This window comes from Anthonomus grandis, chromosome 8 (genome assembly GCF_022605725.1).
Source record: "Anthonomus grandis grandis chromosome 8, icAntGran1.3, whole genome shotgun sequence".
Lineage (NCBI taxonomy): Eukaryota > Metazoa > Arthropoda > Insecta > Coleoptera > Curculionidae > Anthonomus > Anthonomus grandis.
The window spans coordinates 12,304,670-12,330,691 of NC_065553.1; the positions used below are offsets into that span (position 1 = coordinate 12,304,670).

General features: G+C 28.0%; 1 protein-coding gene across 1 annotated transcript in view; it reads left to right on the forward strand.

Annotated features, from left to right (window-relative positions):
• Positions 1-24,248, forward strand: part of LOC126739790 (zinc finger protein 888-like) — a 38,301-nt gene extending 14,053 nt beyond the window's left edge. Inside the window, exons 2-10 of the mRNA XM_050445605.1 lie at positions 1,640-1,738; positions 2,186-2,299; positions 2,396-2,590; positions 3,501-3,518; positions 5,673-5,798; positions 10,447-10,683; positions 12,709-12,929; positions 20,794-20,932; positions 24,049-24,248. Of these exons, the coding sequence (XP_050301562.1) occupies positions 1,640-1,738; positions 2,186-2,299; positions 2,396-2,590; positions 3,501-3,518; positions 5,673-5,798; positions 10,447-10,683; positions 12,709-12,929; positions 20,794-20,932; positions 24,049-24,248 (1,349 nt within the window). The remainder of the gene's footprint in view (positions 1-1,639; positions 1,739-2,185; positions 2,300-2,395; positions 2,591-3,500; positions 3,519-5,672; positions 5,799-10,446; positions 10,684-12,708; positions 12,930-20,793; positions 20,933-24,048) is intronic.
• Positions 24,249-26,022: the final 1,774 nt, after the last annotated feature.

Here is a 26,022-nt window from a genome sequence, read left to right on the forward strand (position 1 = left end):
ATGGTAAAAATTATGTTTTAAATAAGGCATAACTTAAATGTCCACTATGCTCCTTTTCCTATTTTTCAAAATGTTGTTAATTATTGTTTTAGTTTCGAATATAAATTATTTTTAATATCCATTCTTAAAGGATTTATGTTGAGTTGAAATATCAAAATATGTATTTAATTGAATTTATTAATGATAGCTGGGAGTAAAATTATTTTTCATCGCTTCAATCTCATTGTATGTACGGTTAACAAATCTCTCACTTTTTAGGCAAAAAATTGAAATGCGACAAATGCGACAAACGGTATAAATTAAAAAGTTCTCTCTACACCCACCAGAAGTTTGAGTGTGGAAAAACCAAATCATTTATTTGTCACCATTGTAAAAAGGCCTTCTGGCACAAGCACAGTCTTAAGGAGCATACGTCTAAGAACAGATGCCTACCTTATGCCGTAAGAGGTTTCGCTGTTCAGAAAAATATTAAAGAAAACACTGGAGTTTAAGTTAAGAGTTTAAGCTGTTAGCACACAAATAAAAAAGTAATATTATATAATAATACCGTAATAAAAAGATTTTCTTTTCACCCTATAGTTTAGTTTGTGTACTATACCATTTTATGAATTTTCACCTGGCTCTAATAATATTATTTTGCAGCAGCTGGTAGGAAATTCGTTTGTCCCACTTGCAATAAGACGTACAAAGAAAAGAGATATTTACAAAGGCACGTGCGATACGAGTGCGGAAATAAAGGAAAATTTTATTGTAAAAACTGTGACACAAACTTCAAGCGAAGATACAGGTTTCTTCAGCACAATTGTAAAGGAAAAATTAGTTAAAGGATAAGGCTTTTAAGGCAAATTAAATTATTTTGACGAATAACATATTGTGCTTAAATTTAGAAAATAAAGGCTGCAGTAATATAATGTCATATTATAGTAATTTTCTATCTACAAAACCTGTAAAATATATTTGTTATGTGATTACTTTTTTACTGCTATCATTGCTCAATAGCTAAATCCCGTTAAGATCAATCTAATGTGATAAAAACTTCTCAAAATGAACGCAGGAAAGTAGTAATTGCAATATACATATTTTAAAAAGGTAATGTTACTGTATTTTAATGCATATAACTTTTAGGTCCTTTCCAATGTGAAATATGTGGCAAATCGTACAAACATAGGACACACCTAAGTCGTCATAGGAAATACGAATGCGGAAAAACTGCCAATTTTTTTTGTCCTTTTTGTAGCTACAAAGGCAGAAGAAAAGATCACTTTAGGCTTCATGTTATCAGATCCCATTCCGAAGATCACTATGAAGCTGTTAAGCAAAAACAGGATTTCTAGTACACTACAGATCTTAATGGATCTTATTTGTGATAAGTTTCACAGTAGAACATCAAATTTATTATTATATTTTTTACACCTATTTGGCATTTTAAAAAATATATTTGCCTTATAATGTAATAAAATAATAAACAGATTCATATTTTGGACCACAAAATGATTTTGTTTGTAATGTTAATTAAATGTACATAAAAACCTTTTTTAGACTAACAACTAACCGAACTTATCTAAAGTATACTGTGTAAATTTAACATACTGTAATAATAGAAATGTTTAATATCACTAATTTATTTGTAATGTTTTAGACATGTCGATTTATTGCAGCATATGTGGAGCAGTTTTTAAGCATGTTGCTTCCTTGAAGTACCATTTGACGAACAATGTTTGTACCAAACCAAAAAAAGGTATGTTAGTTATCATTAAAACAAAAAACTAAAATAAGTCTTGAATATAGTCATAATTATAATTTTAGAAAATCTTCTCAACACGTCATTACGTGAATTAAGATTAATCAATCAAAAGATAAATAAATCATCAATAAATTTAAAGCAAAATCAATAGGCAAATTCATAAGATGGATTATTGGATTATTTTTATTTTAAATTTAATACGATATTTTGGTTGGAAATTATTACCAACCGTTATTACGTTACCAACCGAGTTATCCAATTTTTTGCCTAAAAACAAAAATACCAATTTAAATAAAAAGTATGTTTTATGTAGTAGTTATACAATCCTGATAGTTTTTAAGACGTGTATTATAAGATCATAATTTTTAAAACAAGAAAAAAAATAATTTAAAAATTTTAAACTAGAAAGGTATAATTCAAAAGCTTATTGCGATTTTTTAGATGAAGAACAAAAGCAACTAAAATGTCCAGTTTGCGGGAAAACGTTCAAAGGTGTCACTGCTATGCAATACCATGTAAGACGTAGGGTGTGCGAACAAGTTAAACCCGCTGTTGGTAAGTTAACAACTATTCATTTCAATCAATTATCAATATACTAAAATTGAAACTTTTTTTTGTATTGCAACAAATAAATCTATTTTCTAATTTTAGGTCCTCCATGGGCATGTTCACTTTGCGGAACTCTATTTAATTTAAAACAAAGTTGGTACGTACACATGCGCAGAGAAGCTTGCAAAAAGTACCCCCAGAAGTACGGTTTGAATAACTCCAAGACTCTTATTCCTAAAATTGAATTAACTGAGGGAACTGATAATTTAAATGAACAAATAAATGAGGATTCCGAAAGTCTGGATAATTAAGACGATTGATCAACTTGTTTTTTAAATATTCTTGATTTACTATTAGCTTAGTTTTAGAATCTATAGTTATTATAGTTACTATAATCAGGGTTGAAAACGTGCGTTGCCAAATAGTACAACCTAACCATAAATTAGTTATTTTGGGATATCCAGTATTGAAAGTAAATACGCAATATAAACTTAGTATTATTAGTTATAATGTAAGTTTTAAATAAGTTTAGATGTTTGTGCCTTGCTTACTCATGTACTTTTTTTTTTAAATTTTAATATTTTAAGATTTTCTGTTTAACAACGAATGTAATTTTTTAGGATTTTATTAACATTGTGCCTTGATCTAATTAAATTAAGGAATATAATGTAATTTATGGCGCATTTTTAATCATAATTTGCAATCAGTACAGCAATTATTAATAAATTAAAATTTGTATTACCTAAAGCTTACACTCTTTTATTTTTAGGTCAAATTCTTCAAGAATTTTTATTCAGACATAAATGCAATAAATGTGGAAAAAAATACAAGCATGCTCCATCGCTTTATAACCACAAACGATTCGAATGTGGAGTTGAACCCCAGTTTAAGTGTGGCATATGTGACTATGTAGCTAAACGAAAGCATGCTTTAAAAATGCACACATTGAAGCATGGTTCATTTTTTGGGTATAATTCACCCATGTAAATATATTTAGGAAAATTATTATTATCAGTATTAATTGTATTTTAGTTGTAAGCACTAATAACTGTTACTACTGCTTAACTTGTATATGTTGCATTTTAACTAAATATATTATATATATATTTTTTTTAAAGTGTTTTTTTAAATTATTCATTAATTATATAAATTTCCGTTAATTTTTCCTAATTTGTTAAGCCTGTTACTAACAAATATTATATTTTAGTTATACCCACTGAAGACGGTAAGTTTCTCTGCAGGAAATGTGGCAAAAAATACGCAGGAAAGCAACTGGTTCTCAGTCATATTTTATTTGAATGCGGGGTACAACCGGTCATTCAATGTCCGCTTTGTCCAAGGAAATGCAAAAGGAACGACGTCCTACAAACCCACTTAAAGAATATCCATGGCATTAATTAAATTTAAGACGTTAGTGTGCTACATGTACTTGTGCTTTTTGTATGTTTTCTAAGTCCCAGTTTTTTTTTGTTTCTGAATATACTTAGAAAAGTCTAGAAGTATTTATTACAGTTTTAAATAAGTACACTGCATTTGTATCAAATTTATGAGCATCTGAACATTTTATAATAATGAAGTGTCTAGTTTATTCTTGTAAAGCATATCTGATAGCCCGGTTATTGGTATTACACAAATTAACAGATATTAAAAATAATTTTTAGGTCTCACAGAGTTCTGAGTGGTTCTGATTTCTTTTTCCATAAAACAAAATCTTATTTCAAGATCTGACGTATCTAATCACCTGTCACTTGTCATTCAAATTTGTGCTACTTGGTCAAATAGTTATTCAGCTGATAGCCATCTATCAATTTATCCATACATTCATAGATTATCTTTAAGTTAGGAGTTACAAGTTACAGGTCTTATCACAAGATCTCACTCACAGATTATATATCTGATAAAATAGTTGTTTAGCTGATTGACAGCTATAACCTTTTCAAATTAGACGTCTCCAGATCACTTTGTACTATGATGGTATTTGAAAGTGGGGAAAGTATGATGGAGCAAAGAGCAAAAATAGATTCCTTTAAGAAATTACGACAATGTAATTAAAAAAGCTAGACGCATTTTGGTAGAGACAGATACTATTGATCTAGAAATTATAGTGAAAAAAATCATTGAAAAATATAATCTCAGTTAATAACAGTTTTAATTTGAGAGGCTCCAATAGTTAAATTAAATTTATTTAATAAAAATGATGATCCTTTAGAAATTTAGTGATGCATCAAGATCTTTTGAGGCATATACGCTTAAGCTTTTGACACTTATGGTATACGGTTATACTAAATACAAATGTCAAATTTCTTACAATAAACCTATACATTTTTACTCATTTATAAATTGACGGTAGACTGTAATCATATATCTAAATTAAGATAAACTAATAAAGGCACATACCACCGATCTTCTCTCTTTTAAATTTTTGCCAAACTAAAGCTTTAAGCAAACGTCAGCATTTTAGTTTTAGAAATTGAAAATTTTGAGGTCTATCAGACACAAGAGAATTGAAAATTATGAAATTTTCGGTTTTTGTTTCTCTTTTTATGCACACTTGATGGTAAAAATACAATATCTATTAAAACTACAATAAATGTTGACTTTAGCTCTTCTGACGTATATGAGGTTTTTATCATAGTGCTCAACAATCTTTAAATAGATTATGCAGGCTGTTTTCATAGTTTATTCTGCAGGTATATTATGGTTACACCGGATATATTAATTTCAAAAAATCATGGAATAATTATGTCACTTCATAATTTTGATACAAATTAACTAGCTTTCAACTAGTTTAGGCATAAGGTAGAATAGGGATGTCCAAACCTATTACCAAGATACTCTACCCATGACATTATTCAATAGCCTATAAGTGACAAATTAACTTAATAATTTTATTAGGGTTAAATTATGCCATAATAACCCTTAAGTTACTTAAATAAATTATTTTATATATTTAAATAGGTTACTTAGTTACTTTAAATTATTTATTTCTCAAATGAAAGACTTATTTTGGGTGTATGCCAAGTGATTTGCCAAGCAATTTTTATACTTTTAAAGTCTGATTTTTTATCTTATAATTTATTGTATTTATTCATATTGAAGTAGAATTTAAATATATAGATAGATATATGAACTTTTTGCGTATTTATTTTTTTTACGGAGAAAACATATTTTTCCAGCCCTTTTTTAATTTCTAGTTTTACGCTTTTTAGGATAATTGCACTTCTAGGAAACTACACATTTTTTGAGAAATATATATATTGGTAAAAAAACATCACATGGCTTTTCTATGTTGAATAACTAAATATTACTTTAATTTCTTTAGATCTTTTGTTATTTTTTTACCTTAGTAGTATAAGTTACTTATAATATTTATTTTTAGAATGTGCCTATTTGCAATTAAATGGATTGTTTGTCTGCACTAAGTGCGGCAGAAGTTTTGCAAAAGTAACTAACCTATACAGACACTACAACATATGCAATCCTGATGACTTATCTTTACCACCAGGTAGGAACACTAGAATCAATCAAAGTAACAATTTTCAATTATGGTTCAACATACTTTTTCAATTTGTTTATATAAAAATACTTATAATTTTTTTTTCTAGTAATCAGACATAAAAAAATTTATACCAGGTTCTCGAAACTCTTCTGTCCAAATGTTTTTTTTGAAAAAGCTTAAATTAAAAAAGTCTTAAATTCCAACTTTTGCGAAAAAAGCTTTCGTTGATTTTTTCTTGGTTCTTCACATCTTTTTTACAAAAACTCTTAGTAAATTATGTGTATCACTATTTTTCTCAGACCATTGAATGACTTCTTTAAGATCTATTGCATTAGAAGTAGAAGATCTTCATAGAATTCTGATCTGATTTGCGGATACTCTGATAAATAACTTATTCAATAAAAGATTTAAGCAATATCATAAATGTTTAAGTCAAGAAGTTTGTATTCTTCTTTCACTCCTTCTTTCTTTTATTTTTATTTTCTTTACATTTTGTAGTAGCTAATATTTTCACTCATGATATGTTTAAATTATTTAAGGTTTTTTTTCTGTAGCGTATTGACTTTTCACAGAATGACCCTTTTTCTTGTTGTATCTCAATTTTTATATTTGATCATCAGTCTAATTTTGTCACTAATAATACCAGTCTTTATACAGTTTTTTTCATTCTCTCGCAGACTTTTCTGTAGTTGGTAATTTGATGAATATGAAAGAGATATCATGGCTTGAAAGTCGTATTGCTTTTAAATTTTGACGTTAGAATGATACTCGAAATATTACACATCTAAGAATCTCAATTACCCACTTTCAAAGATATAACAGTGTGTATTAGTCAAATGGAATAAATTCGAGAATAAATAATTCTTACAATCAGTAATCTTGAAAATCGGTATTTTCAAAAATACGCTCAGACAATTCGATAGGTATTTTTACTTGCCTATTTTTTCCAACAGAAACATTATAGAGGGTCTGTCATGTAGCAGTAGCCAATATCAACATTCAGAATATTCTTGACATATTTCATGTCCTTTACCAATTTTCAACTGTTCCGGAGATATTAAGTGTTTGCTAACTTATTTACAATGCATTTAATACTTATTTCCCTTTTTAGTTTTGATAATGATATAAGTAAGCAGAAACCATTGTAACATATCTTCTTACTGATATGAGATTAAAACAAGCAAAATTGTGTTTTTTACTTTAGTTTAAGATGCTTGGCCTTTGAAGTTATTATCTGTCAGTAATAGTTATTAGTGTCATAGTCGTTTTAATTCCGTTAAGTGCTTATCAGAAGAATGGTTAATTTTTACAGAAACGCACAAAATAATAATTTGACAGATTATTGATCATGGAGACAAAGGAATGACAAAGTGCAGATTGCGCGCTTATTCCATGAAAAATTTTGCAATTTTCCTTCTAAATGAATCATACAAAATTTGATATTATGCTTGAGTTTAAGGAAAATCCACATTCTTTTGATTGAAAAGCAGCGCCAATGTTTGATGTTAGCCATTGATCAAATATTTGAACACTGAAAAAAAATAAAATGCATTTCTATAAAATGATTAGGAACTCATGAAAGATAGAACGGATTTTTATGAACAAATGATGGCAAAAGAAAGATCCAATATTTGGGCAGAAATTGTTGGACATCATATCATAAGTCCCTTATTCATCGATGACAATTTGATTATTGATAATTATTTATTACTGCTGCAAAATAATGTCGTATCGACTTTAACAAACCTATATCGTGATCCAGCAAATCTAGAAGCTAATATCAAATGGTTTCTGCAAGATCGAGCACCACCCCATTACCAAATCAATGTCTGGTAGTACCTCAACCGAACATTTCCAAATCGGGGATAGGGCGACGAGAACCGATGGAATGGCCAGCACGATCCCCTCATCTAACATCACTAGATTTTTTCTTATGGGGATATGTCAAAAATATTATCTGCAAAACTGAACCCCTCGTCTTAACTGACTTAAAAACACGAATAACGCTTGCGCTTCGTTAGAAGAATTTTCTATTGAAGATTACGATGTTGCCAGGACGTTTATGGTGAGCATATTGAACGTCTCGTACATTGACGTTAATGTTTTTTGGTTAGTTAGGAGGTAAACAGTATTAGTTATAAGTTCTTGAGTATGTTATCACGAATTTATGTAATCAAATAATTTTCTTTGTTTTTTATTTTAATTTTTACAATAAATCGGGAAACACTTAATATCTCCAAAGCAGTTGAAAATTGGTATCAGACGTTGTAGATCAAATATGTCCAGAATATTCTCATGAATACAAAAATGGAGTAATATACATGATGTCTACTGTGTTAAATTGATCACTGTTACATAATACTCCCTATATATTTTTTTATTGAAATAAATAGGAAAGGAAATCAATCGACGACTCAATCGAGTATTTTTTCGAAAATTTCTCTATTTATTCATTACAGAATTCATTACATTTAGCTATGCATGCCATACACACTGTATAATTAGTCCCTTAAAAATTATTGTTGATTACAAATATTAATTATTCATAAAGCCAAACTAGTTGGCTTTTTATTTTCCCGTTAACTTGCTTCATGACAGATTTACTGCATTGGATGCTATCCATTGACACAATATTTTTCTGTGATGGTAATCTTTTGTTACAAATGCTGCGAAAAAAGTCAAGTCTTGTCTAATTGTAAAAGCAGGATCTTTTAAGTACAAACTGGTTATACTACTAGCGGCTCTAACTTCATTTCTATTTTCCGGTCTTCTCAAAAATTATCATTATTCTAAAAAAAGGTTGACTTATACTAGCAAGTTGTTTCAGTCATATTACTGTTTTTATCATATTTTTTGATGCTTGGCTAATGGAAAGTAACAGTTATGGTTGATAGGAACTAATGAATATTCTACCAAGCTTATGTTGAGGCATCGACGGTTGAAAAAGTAATCAATTATATGATGAAAAAGAAATGCGTCTTTAAATAACTATTACAGTTTTCACCATGAAAGAAACTTATATGTTTAACAGAGTTCTATCTATTAATTCAGGGATTTATTCAGATCATTTCAAAGATAACCGAATAGTATACACTATGAATGCCTAAGTAGGTTTAATACAAATTTAACAATAACTTCTTTGCCTGTCTTATATCTATGAAAAAATATTGCATGACTTTCTTCCAAGGAAGAAGTTCTGATTCTATTGTATATAAAGCAAAGAAAACTGTAATCAAAAAAGAAAATCTATCACAAATTGGGTTAATCCAGATAAAAGTAAGTTCAGTAAAAACGCGAATCGATGTCTGTTACCTCGAGAGATTTGTCACAGATAAATCGCATAAATAGTTCTTCCCTAATAAATTCGGCTACAGATAAACCCTATGGATAAAGCTAAATAAAGGTAAAAAATATAAAATCTTAAGCATTTATTTTCTATATAGGAAAATGTTATTCATTGCAGTTTACAATTCATTACAGTACAAAGTAAAATCTATCACACCTAGTTACATTCAAGATTTTACGAAACATTTACAAATTTTACGTACATTTAATTAAAAAGTTCATTGAGTAAAAGAGAAAATAAAATAAAAGTTAGTTAAAAGCCTTGGAGGTTAAAAAATACGCTGTATAAAAAAGTATATGTTAATAATTACTTTGGTATGTTGTGCTAAATGGTTATGCATTTTTATTGACATTGATCTAGTATTGAAAAAGTGAAACCAATTTTTTAGTAAATCAAGTTTCTATATGGGTTTTTTCATATGGCACAGAAATAAATTGACAAATTGAAATAACTGTAAAAATGTTATAGGAAAAAAACATATTTTATAGAAAATTTATTTGAGTTTATTAAGGATAAATTGACCCCGTAAGCTAAACAAGAAGATAAATTAATCTTTGTGCAACGTAGTTATTGTACGCATCCCATGTAATTTATTTATTACATATCTATTACATAGATATGTAATTTATTACGTATCTTCATTTAATGTATATTTATTTGAGTATATAATTAAACACAATCAATATAGACTAAGTAACGAATAAAATTAGTAAATAAATTATGAATAAATCGAAACATAAGCGAGCGGCTATTATGAACGGAGATGGTTTAATGATAATTCTCTTAACTAACATGAAACTAGTGGTAAAATATGGGATGCTCTGGTACCTATTGGTAGTTTAGACGCAACGAGACATATAATGGATTTGAACTTGCGCATCTACTTTAAGGGAATTTTTGACCTTAAAGAAGAATAGAGCGTAGGCCAATAATGATGCCCTTCACATGCCTTTTACATTTTCAACTCAGAAAATTCCTCTGTAGAATTCAAAATCTATTGCTTTTCCAAAAATTCCTTGATAACGGAGTTTTAAAAATCTAGACTAATTTTTTTTATAATTCCCTAATAATATTCGCAGAAAAAGGCCATCATTTAGTTTATAGATTATAATAGGTAGGATTTCTCTGAAGGATCTAAAAACCAATGATTTTCCAGAATCTTTTTGGAACAGTAATTTCAAAAGTCTACCCTAAAATTTTCTCATAATCCCTTAATTATTTATGCAAAAAATGTGAATTTTTCTCAATATGTGTTTTTTTACTCAACAAATTTTAATTTTTGACTTTACCACAATACTCCAATTGCAGGTCTTAAAAAAAAGAATTTTCAATGTCCAGAATGTTCAAATTCATTCACAAGATTGGACAACCTGCAGAGGCACATGAGGTTAATTTGCGGGAAGAGTTCAAGGCCGTTCAAGTGCTCAGTATGCAGCAAAACCTTTAAACTGAAGCACCATCTGAAGAACCACGTTATCGGAGTACATTTGAAAGGAGGTCCTAATATTATTTTACCCGATGAAGGCCAATTGGAAGTAATGGAAAGTATTTTGGAAGGAACAAATTTGGGCATGGAGTCTATCGTTGAATGATTTTATATAAACAGGATATTGTTGGAAATCTTATTTAATTCGAAATTGATTTGATTAGTATTTTACTTTTAAGGAATTGCAACATTCAATAACTAGTTTTATTTACTTAATTGATTATTTTATTGATTTTGTCTTAGTTGGCAAAATGGGAAAATTTGTTCTATTTTATTTTCAGTTTTTTGGAATATTTTAGGTTTATTTGATCGATAGTTTTTTATTTATATATTATAAAGTACACGCATGTGACTTAACTTTGTACAAAAGATATACTAAATATTTTTAATAAAATAAATATTAATTATAAAGTCATCATAGTTTTATCTTGTAGGAAATTTTGCCATCTTTACTATTAAAATTCATAAACTATTTGGATTCCGTTGACAATTTAAGTATGCACTTTACGCACTCTTTTAGATTTATAAAGTACCTATTTCCAGTGCTTAAAGTAAAAGTGCATTTTATTTGATATTTAGTTTCTAATTTTTTAAAGTTTTTAGTAAAATATGTTCACCGTAAATGCATAAACGAATAAAAATTCGGCATAGTAGTTGACGGCCAACATCATTTAATGATATACAAAACTACAATTTAGGGTTAAGTTTTCATGTAGAATGTTGATGTATAAAACGTATCCATTAAAAGAACTAGTAGAGTAAACAAATTTAAAGGCAAATAACTCCGAATGTGACTTTAAAGCATTTGCAATATACATTTTAAGGTAAAAAAAGATAGAAAATGCATTTTGTCATTCAAAATCAAAAAAATACTGAGGCATAAAAACGGTCTAACCTAATAAATTAGGAAAAATGTGTTTTATACATTTTTATTTTTTTACGATGTTAGTTAGATTAGAAAGTAAACTTGATTTTTATGATATTTATATTTTATATTCTTTACATCAAAATATTTGAATTTTATATTACTCAACTCTCTAATGTGTGCAAAGCCCTAACAAGAGCAACAGCAAATAATGAGAAAAATAAAAACAAATTACTATGTCATAAATGTTGATTGGTTTTGTTTCGCTTTTTGTTCGCCAACAATATATTAGTGGTTAACTAAGCATATACCATATAAAAATTTATACTAAATAAAATATTTTAGATATCTACAAATGTCCAAATTGCGATCGTAGTTACAAGCATTACTGCAACCTGAAACGCCATATGAAATACGAATGCGGTGATCAAAAACGGTTCATGTGCAGCCTCTGTCAAAAAAGTTTTACACAAAAAGGTTCAGTTTATAATCATCTAATTAAGATTCATAAAAAGTCCGATATTAACATTATCGAAGGCCGTTTGGTTTCTATACTCAAATGACACTAAGTATCATATTTTAAAAGAAATAAATACTTTTTTTCTTAAAATGTGTTTTTTTGAACTCATGTAGTTTATTTAACAATATTTGTTTTTGTAAAATTTCTGTATTAGTAAGTAAATGTTATTTTCAGCATTTATTTACAACCATGGCTTTTGGTACTGTTGCCGCTGCAAGAACAAATATCGTACAAGAAGTTCAGTAGGGTATCATATAAAATATAAATGCAACAAACCACCACAGTTCAAATGCCATTTATGCGTCAGGGAATTTCGAAAAAAGGACAGTTTGAAATTTCACCTGGTAAACAAACACGGATTAATAAGTATTTTATAATTATGTCTATTAAGAAATATGATGAGATCTACTGTTGCAGAAACCGGTGATTACTACTTGTCCTTATAAAATTGCTTTATATTTTTATAAATGGTTATTTAGTTCTATGACTTTATAAGAGACTAATTGTTGATTTTTACAAGGAATTAAGACATATATACATGGATATTTTTCTACAAAAAAAGCATGATTTATATTTTGTAAACGATTGTTCATTTAGTTTTATATTGGGGTTATGGTCATTTACTAACCATTCATCATCCCCTTCCATCCAAAATTGTTAAAAAAAAAATAAATAAATTACCTATCCACTAATTTTTAGATTTAGAGTTTGGACATGAATTTCCCAGCTTCCCATTGGCTAATTACTATTTGAAAGAGGAAGACTGGTACGTTTGCAAGCAGTGCAACAAGAGATACAAACACAGGACTTCGGTATGGCGGCATATTAAGTGGGAGTGTAACAAAAAACCCCAGTTTGCTTGTCATATTTGTGGCAAGAGAGTGACTCAAAAGACGAGCTTAAAGGCGCATGTGGAGAATGTACATAGGATTGTTTTTATTGGAAATGTTAAGTTTTAAGGTTTTAAAGGGATCATAAAGGAACGAAATATTTTTAATAAGTTTCTATCATAAGAATCTTTACTGGGGTGTGAGAATACGATGCTAACCTATAAAGGGGTGAATAGGATCTTTTAAATTTGAGCGATAGCGTAATATAGTTTTAAGGAAAAATTTATTTTTTATTATAATTTATCATACTATTGAACTTCGATATTTTTATAAAATTTAGCATGTAATTTTGCGTAATGCGTAATGATCGATTCTCCAACCTGTATATATCATGCATAGTACATAATACATATACAGATACAGGTTGGGGAATCGAGCATTATACATAGAGAGGTGTAAACTTTAATTCCCCAATTGTTTTTACTTCGTGGATATAAAAATTAAGGATTTGGAAAACTTTACGTTCATAAGATAAAAATTATTAAGAAGTTTACTTCTTCATTTTTTTTTGGCTTGTGATATCTAAAAAAAAAATCAGCTTTTTGCCTTGATTTTTAAAAAAAAATTAAACCATCAAGGCCATATTTAGAATATTCAGCAATCAATTTTTTATTAATTTCTGTTGACTCAAACTACATATTTAAGTAATTTTTATTAATTTTTTACAGTTCTATATAACGAAATTGCCAAATTTCACTAACGGAAAAAACCATAACATTAAATCAGCATTTAAAAATAATTTTTATATTTCAAAAAAGCCTTGGCGTACATATCTTATATACAGTGACCGCCTAAAGTTCCGCATAAATTCGATAAAAATAAGAGACATGATTTTTTGAGAAAACGCTCGGACCCGTCGATTTTTATTTTAAGTTACGCATTATTTCATATAAATTTTTGTATACAGGGTGGAACAAAAAAAGGATATGACGCCATCGGTCATTTTTTTAAATGGAATGCTATATTTTTTATTGCATTTATGAAATATAGGCTAAATTCCAAGCAAGTTTTGTATAACATACCTTATCTCAAAGCTCAACTGTTTCTGAAATACTTACATTTAAATAACAAGAAAACAAATAAGTACGTCTATTTACAAATTAAGGTAAAATCGAGGATAAAAATAATGATATAAACACTGCCAATTGTTTCTATTTCCATGGTTGCACTTGTAAAGAATCTCCATTTTCGAATGTCACTGTCAGTTCGAAAATTAATAGTTTTTATCAGAATGAATTATGGCCAATTTAACGGAAAACCAACGAATTGAAATTTTGATGATGATAGGGTACGGGGATCGAATGCGCACGCAAAAAGAAGTAAGTTAACTGTTTAATACCAAATACTCAAACCATCCTATTTCTCAGTCAACAGTTAGTAGAATAGAGCATAAATTCATAACTTCAGGTCATGTTAGGGATTTGCCATGATCAGGTCGTCCAAAAATTTCTGAAGAAACAAAATTAAACGTTCTACTCTCCGTCGAAGAAAATGCAAACAATGCAACTTCACAAATTTCAGTTGATAATAATATAGCCGGAACGTCAGTAAGACGCATCTTAAAAGCAAATGACTGCCCCCCTATGAAATTAGACTAATACACGAATTAAATGAGGACGATCCTGATCGAAGAAACCAATTTTGCGAGCAAATGAGGAACATTTTCAATAATAACCTTCAGTTTGTGTTACGAGTTTTGTTTTCGGATGAAGCAACTTTTTGTTTAAACCGTGTCGTAAATCGGCAAAATTGTCGGTACTGGTCAGTGTCAAATCCTCACTGGGCAACTGAGGCTCGTATCGTGGAAAATAAAGTAATAGGGCCATACTTTTTCGAAGAAAACTTAACAGGACAACGCTATTTAAATTTTCTTCAAGAAGATCTTGAAGAAAATTTTACCCAGACGAACAAGACCTTGCTGTCCCGACAAATAATTTGTGGTTTCAGCAAGACGGCGCCCCGCCACATTTCTTTCGAGATGTCCGTAATTACTTGAATACAGTGTTCCCAGGAAGATGGGTAGGACGAAGAGGGCCAATAGAGTGGCCGGCCAGGTCACCAGACCTAAATACCTGCGACTATTTTCTATGGGGGCACCTGAAAAGTAAAGTTTATTGTGAGAAGCCAAACAACGTTTGAAAAATAGAATTAGATATGAAATTAGACGTATATCACCCGAAATAATTGATAGTGTCTTACATGAGTTTGTAAACCGTCTTGCTTTCTGCCAAGAAGTTAATTTGTAAATAGATTGCTTTCTTGTTGGTTAAATGTAAATTTTTTTGAAACAGTTGAGTTTTGAGATAAGGTGTGTTATACGAAACTTGCTTGGAATTTCGCCTATATTTCATAAATGCAATAAAAAATATAGCATTCCATTTAAAAAAATGACCGATGACGTCATATCTTTTTTTTTTGTTCCACCCTGTATACAAAAATTTATGTGAAATAGTGCGCAATTTAAAATAAAAATCGGACAAATGAGGAACATTTTCAATAATAACCTTCAGTTTGTGTTACGAGTTTTGTTTTCGGATGAAGCAACTTTTTGTTTAAACCGTGTCGTAAATCGGCAAAATTGTCGGTACTGGTCAGTGTCAAATCCTCACTGGGCAACTGAGGCTCGTATCGTGGAAAATAAAGTAATAGGGCCATACTTTTTCGAAGAAAACTTAACAGGACAACGCTATTTAAATTTTCTTCAAGAAGATCTTGAAGAAAATTTTACCCAGACGAACAAGACCTTGCTGTCCCGACAAATAATTTGTGGTTTCAGCAAGACGGCGCCCCGCCACATTTCTTTCGAGATGTCCGTAATTACTTGAATACAGTGTTCCCAGGAAGATGGGTAGGACGAAGAGGGCCAATAGAGTGGCCGGCCAGGTCACCAGACCTAAATACCTGCGACTATTTTCTATGGGGGCACCTGAAAAGTAAAGTTTATTGTGAGAAGCCAAACAACGTTTGAAAAATAGAATTAGATATGAAATTAGACGTATATCACCCGAAATAATTGATAGTGTCTTACATGAGTTTGTAAACCGTCTTGCTTTCTGCCAAGAAGTTAATTTGTAAATAGATTGCTTTCTTGTTGGTTAAATGTAAATTTTTTTGAAACAGTTGAGTTTTGAGATAAGGTGTGTTATACGAAACTTGCTTGGAATTTCGCCTATATTTCATAAATGCAATAAAAAATATAGCATTCCATTTAAAAAAATGACCGATGACGTCATATCTTTTTTTTTTGTTCCACCCTGTATACAAAAATTTATGTGAAATAGTGCGCAATTAAAAAAAATAAAAATCGACGGGTCCAAGCGTTTTCTCAAAAAATAATTTCTCTTATTTTTATCGAATTTATGCGGAACTTTAGGCGGTCACTGTAGATCCTTAGCTGACACTGGTTTAAAACTTAAAATTAAACTAAAATTATTCTATCTAAAACAGATGCTAATTATGATTTAAGTGTCAGCTTAATTTTATAAAGGAAAATTATAATAAAATGCCTTGTTTTTTCTTAAAACTGTTACACGCTATAGCTCAAAGGTTCAGAGGTTTATTTTTTTATGGATTTACATCCTTAAAGCTTAGTAATTTATTCTATAACACTCTGCATTCAAGTTGGAAAAATTTAATTTTTTTTCTTGTTTTACAACGAAAATAATATTATTTGTAACTGAAAAGATACTTCAAATATTTAAATAGGCATTTCTTTAAATATTTCATGTAAAAAAATCAAATTACTTCACATTAATTAAGTAATTTTTGGTAGTTCTATATTTCTTAAAATATAATTTCATCTTTAGCGTTTTAACTTAGCTTTAAAAACTTCTTTAATATGCCGATTTGCTTTTCGCTTTTTTTATTAATTTTTATAAATAATTTTTGACTTCATCCAACGATGTATGATTAAGTTTTAAAGCATTTTAAAGCAACCACATAAAATTCTTATATTTAGAAAATCTAATGTGCAATTTACTTTTAAATTTATCCTTAAACAAATCCTAGAAGGAAATAAATAGGTTTTTTTAAAATTTAAGCTTGATTCGGCTATTACTCGAATTTTTAAAGCTTTTTAGTAGCATGTTGAACACTTTGTATTAATAAAATAAAATAATATTAAAAAAGCCTATAATATAAAATGATGTGCCTTATTAAAATCGTTGGTTCTTTATATAAAATATTTTTATATATTAATATTTTTGTAAACAAAAAATTTCTATAATTAAACAAAATTTTAAAGTACGTTTAATATTAAGCTTTTGATAAATTAAGTTAAGTTTGGTGAAATAACTGTTTGTAACTCGCTTATAATTGTTACATAATATATAGTTAACATACTATCACAAATTTTTATTGTAAAAAGATACTTAACAGCTCTGTTGGTATAAAGTCAATACTTGGGTATTAATTTAAGGCACCTTTAAAGTTTACAACGTTTAATTGAATAGGAATTTAAATTTCCTGCCAGAAATATATAGAGAGGTTTTTTTAAACTCTTTCTGGAATAAATAAATTTAGTAATATTATAAATTCAAAAATGTTACTTTAAAGGGTCTCCACACCACACCTTTGTTTTACAGATTTTTTTAAATATATTTACTTTATTCATGACATTTAACTAATAAATGACAATTTTAATCCAGATTTATGAGAAATTATAATTTTTTGATAAAATAAATGCGTTTATTAAAATTGATTTTTATAGTAAAAAATATATAGTCGCTTATTTGCTATTTTTACCAAATTATATACATCCGGGACCTTAAACACATCTTGAAATGATTAAATACAGAATGAATTATTTTGTATACTATTGATAAATTAATATCCTTAATTTTTTGCCAGTACTCATTGATCATTTTAAAATTTATTAGAAATTAAAATTATTTGGTATCATATGTTTATAAGGTGTAAATTGAATTTAGAAATAACGTTATGTATCAGTTGTATTTATTAATATGTTAATTATTACCTGAAATTTCTTTGTAAAGAAAATTTCATTTAATTCAATGGATAGTTTGTTTTTTTTTAATACTGTTACATTAGAAGTTTTTATGGTATTTTTTGTTTATTTTTTGTATACGTGCTTCATAAATTTATTCCTTTTAATAAGCTTAGTTATTTACAACCACATTATTATACATTTAATTTTAAATAATAATTTTTATAACACGTTAACAATAAAGTATATTTTTATATGTGTATGATTATTGCATTTATTAATGATTTTTTATTGATTTTCAAATATTATATTATTAGTAAATTAGGAGCCCATAATAAAATTAATAATAAACTGCTTTATATCTACTTGGTAAGTTGCTTTCTTGGGTGCCATAATACCCATGCAATAGAAATTCATAGGCAATGAGTTAAGTTAAGGAGAATGACAATTTTTAATCATTAATCTTTTTAATTTTTCTTAATCATTTTAATTTCTGACTTACTCTTATTATTGCAAGCTAATTGAGTTTCGGACTTAAGACTTTTATTGGCTGCACCGGTATAAAAAATGATTTTAGGTATTCAAAAACTTCCAAATACTATTATTCATTAAAGTAATTTAATTCCTAGATCTTCTTGGAAACCTTTTGACGTTATCTCATTTTCAGTGTTTTCTTTCCCAATTGTTTTTGATATAATTATTTTTGATATAGTTTAAAATCGTTCGTTCGGTCCGTTAATTTTCTTTCTAGTTCTTTACCTTTATATTTCATGAGTTTATTAGGAATTTCGTTTATTCCTTTCGTCCTTGTTTCTGTTTCTCACTATAAAGTAGGATATAGTTGCTATACTTTGGATAATCCAAATAAATTTATCTTGTGCTTGTTCACCTTCAATAGTATTTCCTTATCCCTTTTGTTCCATGAGATAACATTCCACCAGGATATTCTAGTAGCTAGTGAAAAGAACCGTTCTTTGCATCTATATAAAAAAATGCCTTTTTATATTAAATTTATTACTTATATTAATTATTATATACATTTTTAGGTACTTAAATTAATTAATTAATTAAAACTCATAATCCAATTTTTTTTATAGGAATAGTAATCCTAGGTTAATAAACCTATAGTTATCCTATATATGAATATATTATACTAACTAAACCTTTTTTTCAGGATTAATACCTGCCCCATATCACAACTACCAACTCCTGATGAGTCCCTTTAAGTGCGAAACCTGTGGGAAATTTTACAAATACAAAACCAGCTTGAACAAACATATCAAGTACGAGTGCAATAAGGAACCCCTGTTTCTGTGCCCGATTTGCAAAAAAAGGTTCTTCCAGAAAATTCACTTAAAAAAACATCTTTTATCTTCGGTGCATAGGAAGACGCCTGGTGGGTTCCTAATGGGGATAAAATAAATTGTGTGCCTTAATTATGAAATTCTTCCGCCAGGGTTATTGCCCTCATAGTCCGGTTTTCTAATGTGCCTTAACAATACAAAAAAAATATATTAAAATTATTTCATTTTTTATTATAAGAGCTTTAAATATATTTTGGCTGATATATATAAATTAATTTATTAAAAATCCGGTGCACTATATCGCGTATCCTGGGTGAATGTATTTTTAATTTTATTTATGTATGATTTATTTTAATATTTCAGTAAAATTATATCTTTATTTTTGACTATAGTTGAACATATGCCTGCCAAGAAAATGTGTGTTTCTTAAATATTCTACCAAAAATAAACATTTTTTTACTATAGAGTTTATAAAATACTCCATTTAATAATAATCAATTTTTTGATACATTAAAAGACGTTTGGTTAGTATTAAATAAACATAACTATATGACTATAAAACTATGTAATAAATAAGTATTATATCTTGAAGCTTTTAAGATTTTGGAGATATAGGGTGACTCTAAAATGTAACAAAGCAATAGATAGTAAGAGTATAATCTTATTTGTTCACCCTGTATTTTTCAAATCTGTAACAAATGAGTTTAAATCTAAAGTGCCTTATATTGCGCAATAATGTAGCCTTAGTAGCAACTTTTTACAAACATATATTATATATATAGAGTAATCTATTAAATTTAATTTTTATACGTATTTTGTTATGTTACGTTTAAAATAAACAAATCATATTTTTGCAATAAAAGTTTGTTTTTTTTTCTTGAAAGTTTCTTCAATTTTGTTTAAATGTGTGTCTTGTTTTTTATTAAATATTTGTAAGAATTCAAAATTATTTCTAAAAATGTTTTTAGATTTACAGACCATAGGCGAGATCAGGAAGGCAAAATGGACTGGTACGTAGGTTCTAATAAACTTTGCATCAAGAATCAGATTTTTATGTTATAAAAATAACAAATAATACCAGTAGTTAAGACACACAAATAGGCTTTTCAAACACAAATATAAAGGTGATATCCTTTTATAAATATATGTGTTTAACAAATATACAAAGCGGCCTACCGAAATCGTATTTTTGATAAAAGTTGTTTCCAGGCAACTAAGCTTTACGATACTTCTTTATTTAAGTACTTTCACACTCGTAATATAAAACAGAGAGTGTGCTATATTTTTTTTTGTAGATTTTTACATAGAAAAAGGCACCGAGTACTACGTTTGCATTAGATGTAACAAACGATATAAATATAAAACTGGCTTTAACACTCATAAACGTTTCGAATGTGGAAAACCTCCTCAGTTCTCATGCAGCATTTGTCACAAATATTTTACCCGAAAGTGCAGCTTAAAAACCCATTTAGCGGCATCCCATAAGCTCACTTTATTCCAGATTGACAATTATACAAATGTAATATAGTGATATTTCTGTTTTCTTTTTGTTCATTTATGCGAGAGTGTCTTTATCTATACGTAGTCATTCATTTATTCATATATAACATAGTAAACATTGTTGTTAAAATAATTTATTTTTTAGCTGAGTTCTTTCTGGTGGACAACTTCTATGTATGCGCAGGGTGTCACGCCAGATTTCGATATCAAAGGTCATTTGCTCAACATGCGAAGAATGAATGTGGAAAAGCCCCGAAGTTTATATGTCATGTATGCCACCAGAGGTTTACTCATCAGGGTCATTTGAGATACCATTTAAGTACCACTCATAACCTAAATTTTGATAATTTTGAGTTTTCGGTTCGGCCTGGTGACGGTAAAAAAAAGGATAACAGTAAGAAAAAGTAATTAAAACCACGGATAAGAATTAAGAATATACAATAAATATAAATAATGTTTATCTGCTTGTGTCTTGTTTAATTTCGCATTTATGTATTTAAAATTATAGGTTTCAGGCTAATAGAAAACAAAAGTTTTATGTTATAGGTTGTTTGTGTTGACTTTGTTCTTTTCAATCCCCTATATTTAACTTGACGTAATGTTAATATTGTTTTTGCAATAATTTGTTAATACATGAATAAGTTTTTTTTTAATGCACAAAATTATATGCATAACTTTAATGGTTATGGCTTATATATCCTTTTTTTGATATCCTGTCCTTGTTTTGTATAAAAACTATGCTTTAAAGGACTTTAAAATCACTTAAAGTAGCTTTGTTTTCATTATTATTTGTGATAATACTTTGCAAATTTTAATTATCACTTAAAAAATTGGTCTAATTAAGCAAAGTCGCAAAAGTTTCCTAATTGAAAAAATTAATTTTAAACTCTTATGTTATTTCAGTTTGTGCTTGCATTTGTCTACCGTTGATCCATGTCTTATAATATTAGCCCTAAGCAATGACCTAATATATAAAATTTATATGCCTTTGGTTTTTTAAAAAAGTGAAGTGAGAATGAATAAAAATATTTTATAATTTTAATTAATAACGAAATTAAAAATTAATTTGTAATCAATATAATAATTTTTCTCATAACCGTTCTAGTATGTCCAGGTTTTTCTGCCTATTTTTTTTTTGTTTCCCTCGGTTCGATTAATAATTTAAATGGATTTTACTGATCCTCTTTTTTTTGCTTTAATTAACTTAAAATTGGTAAAACATTCATTGAAAATAAAAATTATTCTCCTCTTATTTAGGTGCACTTATTTTACAGAATTTCTTAATGAAACAATATTCACCACATTACAGGTCTCTAAATTTTTTCCCCTTGACAATACAATATTATTTTACAAATTCATTCAATATTAACATTATTAAGGTTAATCATTAACCTTAAGTTTATTTCAAATATTTGTATTTATTCTGACTTGACTTTTAGTTAGTACTGAAGATGGCTTAAGCGCCAAAAGAGCTTTCCCTGCTGAACCTAAATACAAAAATCATGTTTTATTTCTGAATTTCTTAGAGCAACACAAGCATCTTCCTTCTTATATTAATATTATTATTGGCCTAATGGTTAATAGGGTAAGTTTTTTAAGCAACGAGTACCAAAAACATTTATAGTGCTTTGTGATATGTTTATTTTGCAAAGAAGTAATTAATAATGTTTTTTAGTACCTGAATAGTTAACAATTGGTTCATATTTATAAAAATTTTAAAAAATAATCCAGGCTGTACCAGTAAAACGTCAATTTTATGGAAAAAAATTCTGGTTATGGGTTTCATATTTAAAATCAATATACAAGAAAGAAGTCTTATACGCCAGTAACAATTTAATAAAATTTAGTTTCTGCTATATTGTTTGCAATGGCGCGTGTTATTACATGCCATATCTGTCTCGGACCATGTCACTAGTCATTACTGTAATTGTAAAAAATTTAAATTTTGCTGTTTTTTTTTTAAATTTTAAAATTTAACAAAAATTGTCTACAATTTACTTTTTGAGAACGAAGATGTACAACTAATGGAGGCAAAGCTGGAGGGCGCCAAATATTTTTAGGAAATTTTTTACTACCGCAAAGTGTTTTGAAGTACAGTGTACTAAAAAACGTTCTTTCCTACTTTTCACTATTACAAGATATAGTACATTAATTGGCGAAATATTGATATTTTTTTTAATGTGAATACCAATCTTGCAATTAAATTTGGCATTAAAAAGATTCCAGATTTATTCTATTATCGTTAATAATTTTACAATCATATGATTGCTAAAGTTTAATATAGCAACGTTTTTCTCGTTCGTTAGGTGTGAATTAAAATAATCAAAAATAGTCAACTAATTTATTGGCACTCTTGCATTATGAAAAACGATTATTCACAAATACTTGAAATATTTATTTCAACTGTATTTATTCACAACTATTTATCTCTTATTTAAATCTCGCGCCAATATTCCGAATTTCACTTCACTGAACTGCCAATCAGCGGCGATGTGGCTACTTATATACTCGGCAGAACACTGTTCCGGAAGATTCTTACTATGTCGAGACGTTGTGCGGTGTGCCACTTGTGTCATTACGGAATCACGGAGAATCAGATGGTTTTTCGGTATTTACAATATCCTGTTAAGTTCAATTAAAATTAGTTTTTTAGCGTTTCGAGCTTTCGAAAAAAAGTTATGTGGATTTTATTTTTTTTATTTTATAATAAAGTTTTGCTAAAACTAGATGACCCGGATTTAAGTAATAGTAAAGTTATTATATTAATATTTTTATTGCAAAATTTAATTTTCTTTTTGATGTTGATATCATTAACACCTCTCTTATAGAAAAATAATCTGGATTTAATTTTTTAGGATATTGCAATTAATACTAAAATGTTTAAAACATTAAAAAAAATAGAATTAAAGTTTTACATTATATTACGTAGGCAAAAACAATCAACCACATTTTAAAAAATAAACAATATATATAAAATCAAATATTTTGGTGCCCTTTAGCTTCACCGGTCCAAACCGGTCCTTCACTACTCCAAAAACAAAGATTGCGATTTTTTAAACTCTCAGACAATTTTTTATACCAAATTAATTATACTACAGCTCGTTCAGCACCTTTGATGTTACTAACTTACTTAAAATGACTTTACTTACACCTTACTACGCTTTAATAATTACATGCGCCATGGAAAGCTATCTTAGGACATACATTTATACCATATATTTAAATGGCTGGTGAAAATGGTTATTGTGGCCAAACATAATTAATATTTTTTTAGTGTAAGTCTATAATGTGAATTAATTTGTATAATATAAATGTATTCCACTGTGTAACTAAGACTTTTTGTTTTACTATTTCCTTTTAAAGTAAAATTTTACAAATATTTCATAAACATTATTTTTAGTTTCTGGTGACCAATTCATATGCGGATTCTGTGGAAAAATCTACAAGTATAAATACACCTTAAAACGTCATATGGAAAACGAATGCTCCGGTGAAAAACCTTTTGCTTGTGACTTATGTGGAGCGAAGTTTACTCAGTATCCAAGTATAAAAAGGCATAAGATAGCGATGCATAATTTTATAGGATTTGAGCAGATTTAATAACGACGCAGCATAGATAAGTACTTATAAGCCTAGGTAGTACAAACTGTGAATTTTTCCTTATATGTAAGCTTATTTGCTCTAATGATATAACTTCAATAATTAGTGGTTTGTGCCACGATTGCCACAAAGATATTTACAAATAAAACTCTACAAACTGATTTTTTGTTTTTTTTTTCTATGGGGATTATAGATTAAAGTTGAGTTATAAAAATACTTAAAAGCTAAACTTTTTATTATTAGCCAAACTGTGGGTATTCAGAAGTAGAAAAAATTGATATTTTTAGACAAGGAAATAACTTTTATATTAAATCCTAAAGTATGCCGAGGTTCAGCAATTATGATGAATTCTATTGCATAAATTACTTGTATATTATATTATTTCCCTATAAAAAAACCGTATTACTCTTTTTAATCAACGTCATTAAACATAAGGTCTTAAAACTCGTTATATATATTAAAATTTGCTTGAATCATTCGTTGTCTTTGATTAATAGCACGTTTGATTGAGAAGCACAAGAAATATTTACTAATTTATGTTTCTGGATACTTAAATTAACCTTTTTGCCAGATTTTTTTTTCGATTTATTTCCATTGTGTACCATAATTGTTTTATTTATCTATAATATCAACTAGCTCGTAACTTTCAAAATAATTTTTTCCTACTACTAGTGCGTAAAGCACTCACTTTACATACTCTTTCTGGTCTTATTAAGTAGTTATAAATCTGAGATTTATTTTTTTAGCAGTGATATAAAATCATGTTTAATTTTATAGTGGACGAGAAAATTACACATAGTATCAGCCATATATATTAGTTAGGATTATTACTTTATTTATTCATTTATTTTATGGAAATCGTTAAATTTTTCATTTATAGAAAGGACCGTTTTACAAACTTAATACGTAAATAACCATATTAATACCCTAATTAAATTAATATACCAAAGTGCAAAAGTATGACCTAATGTGGTTTGTAATAAACGAATAACTTTTGTAATATTTTTAATAATTTCTCATGATGCTGCATCTATACAACTTTTTGATTATAGTTATTAAGTTTATATGATTCTTGAGGTTTTTTTCTTTTCTTATAACTAATTTTTTCAGTTTTTGAACTTCGATTGTTATGTAGTTGTATGAGACATGTCTGAACTGGAATTATTTTAGGAATTATACTTTTCGATTTTTTTTAAGATGACAGACGAACATTATGAAAACCTGGATTATGTTAGGTATACCTTCCTCTCAATATAATTATTAAGTTAAATCTCATAAATAATTTTTTACAAATTTATTTTAAAATCACATATTTTTGTATTTTTTTTGTAGAAAAAGTGTATTGCCACCAATGCAACAAGCCCTACGTAAAACTGCGGTCTCTTAAGAATCACTTAAAATATGACTGTGGTCAAACAAGAAAATTCATATGCAATATTCCTTATTGTTCTTATAGAAGTAACAGAAAAGAAAACATGAAGAGACATATCCTTTCTACACACAAGTAAATATTTATCTTAAAATTGATTTTTATATAATAATTTTTTTGTGATTGGAACATGCCAAAAAAAAATTGTAAAGTCTGTAGGAAATTTTTTTTAATGCAATATAAACTAAATTTGAGTATATACTATTTTATATCTTTTGCATTAGATGTCTATTTTATATCATTTTTACATTTCTTATTTTATATTTAATGGTAATAAAAGAAATAGTTTCATTTTGTTTTTTTTTAGTATTTCCATATAACTGCGAAGTATGTCAAAAGGGTTAC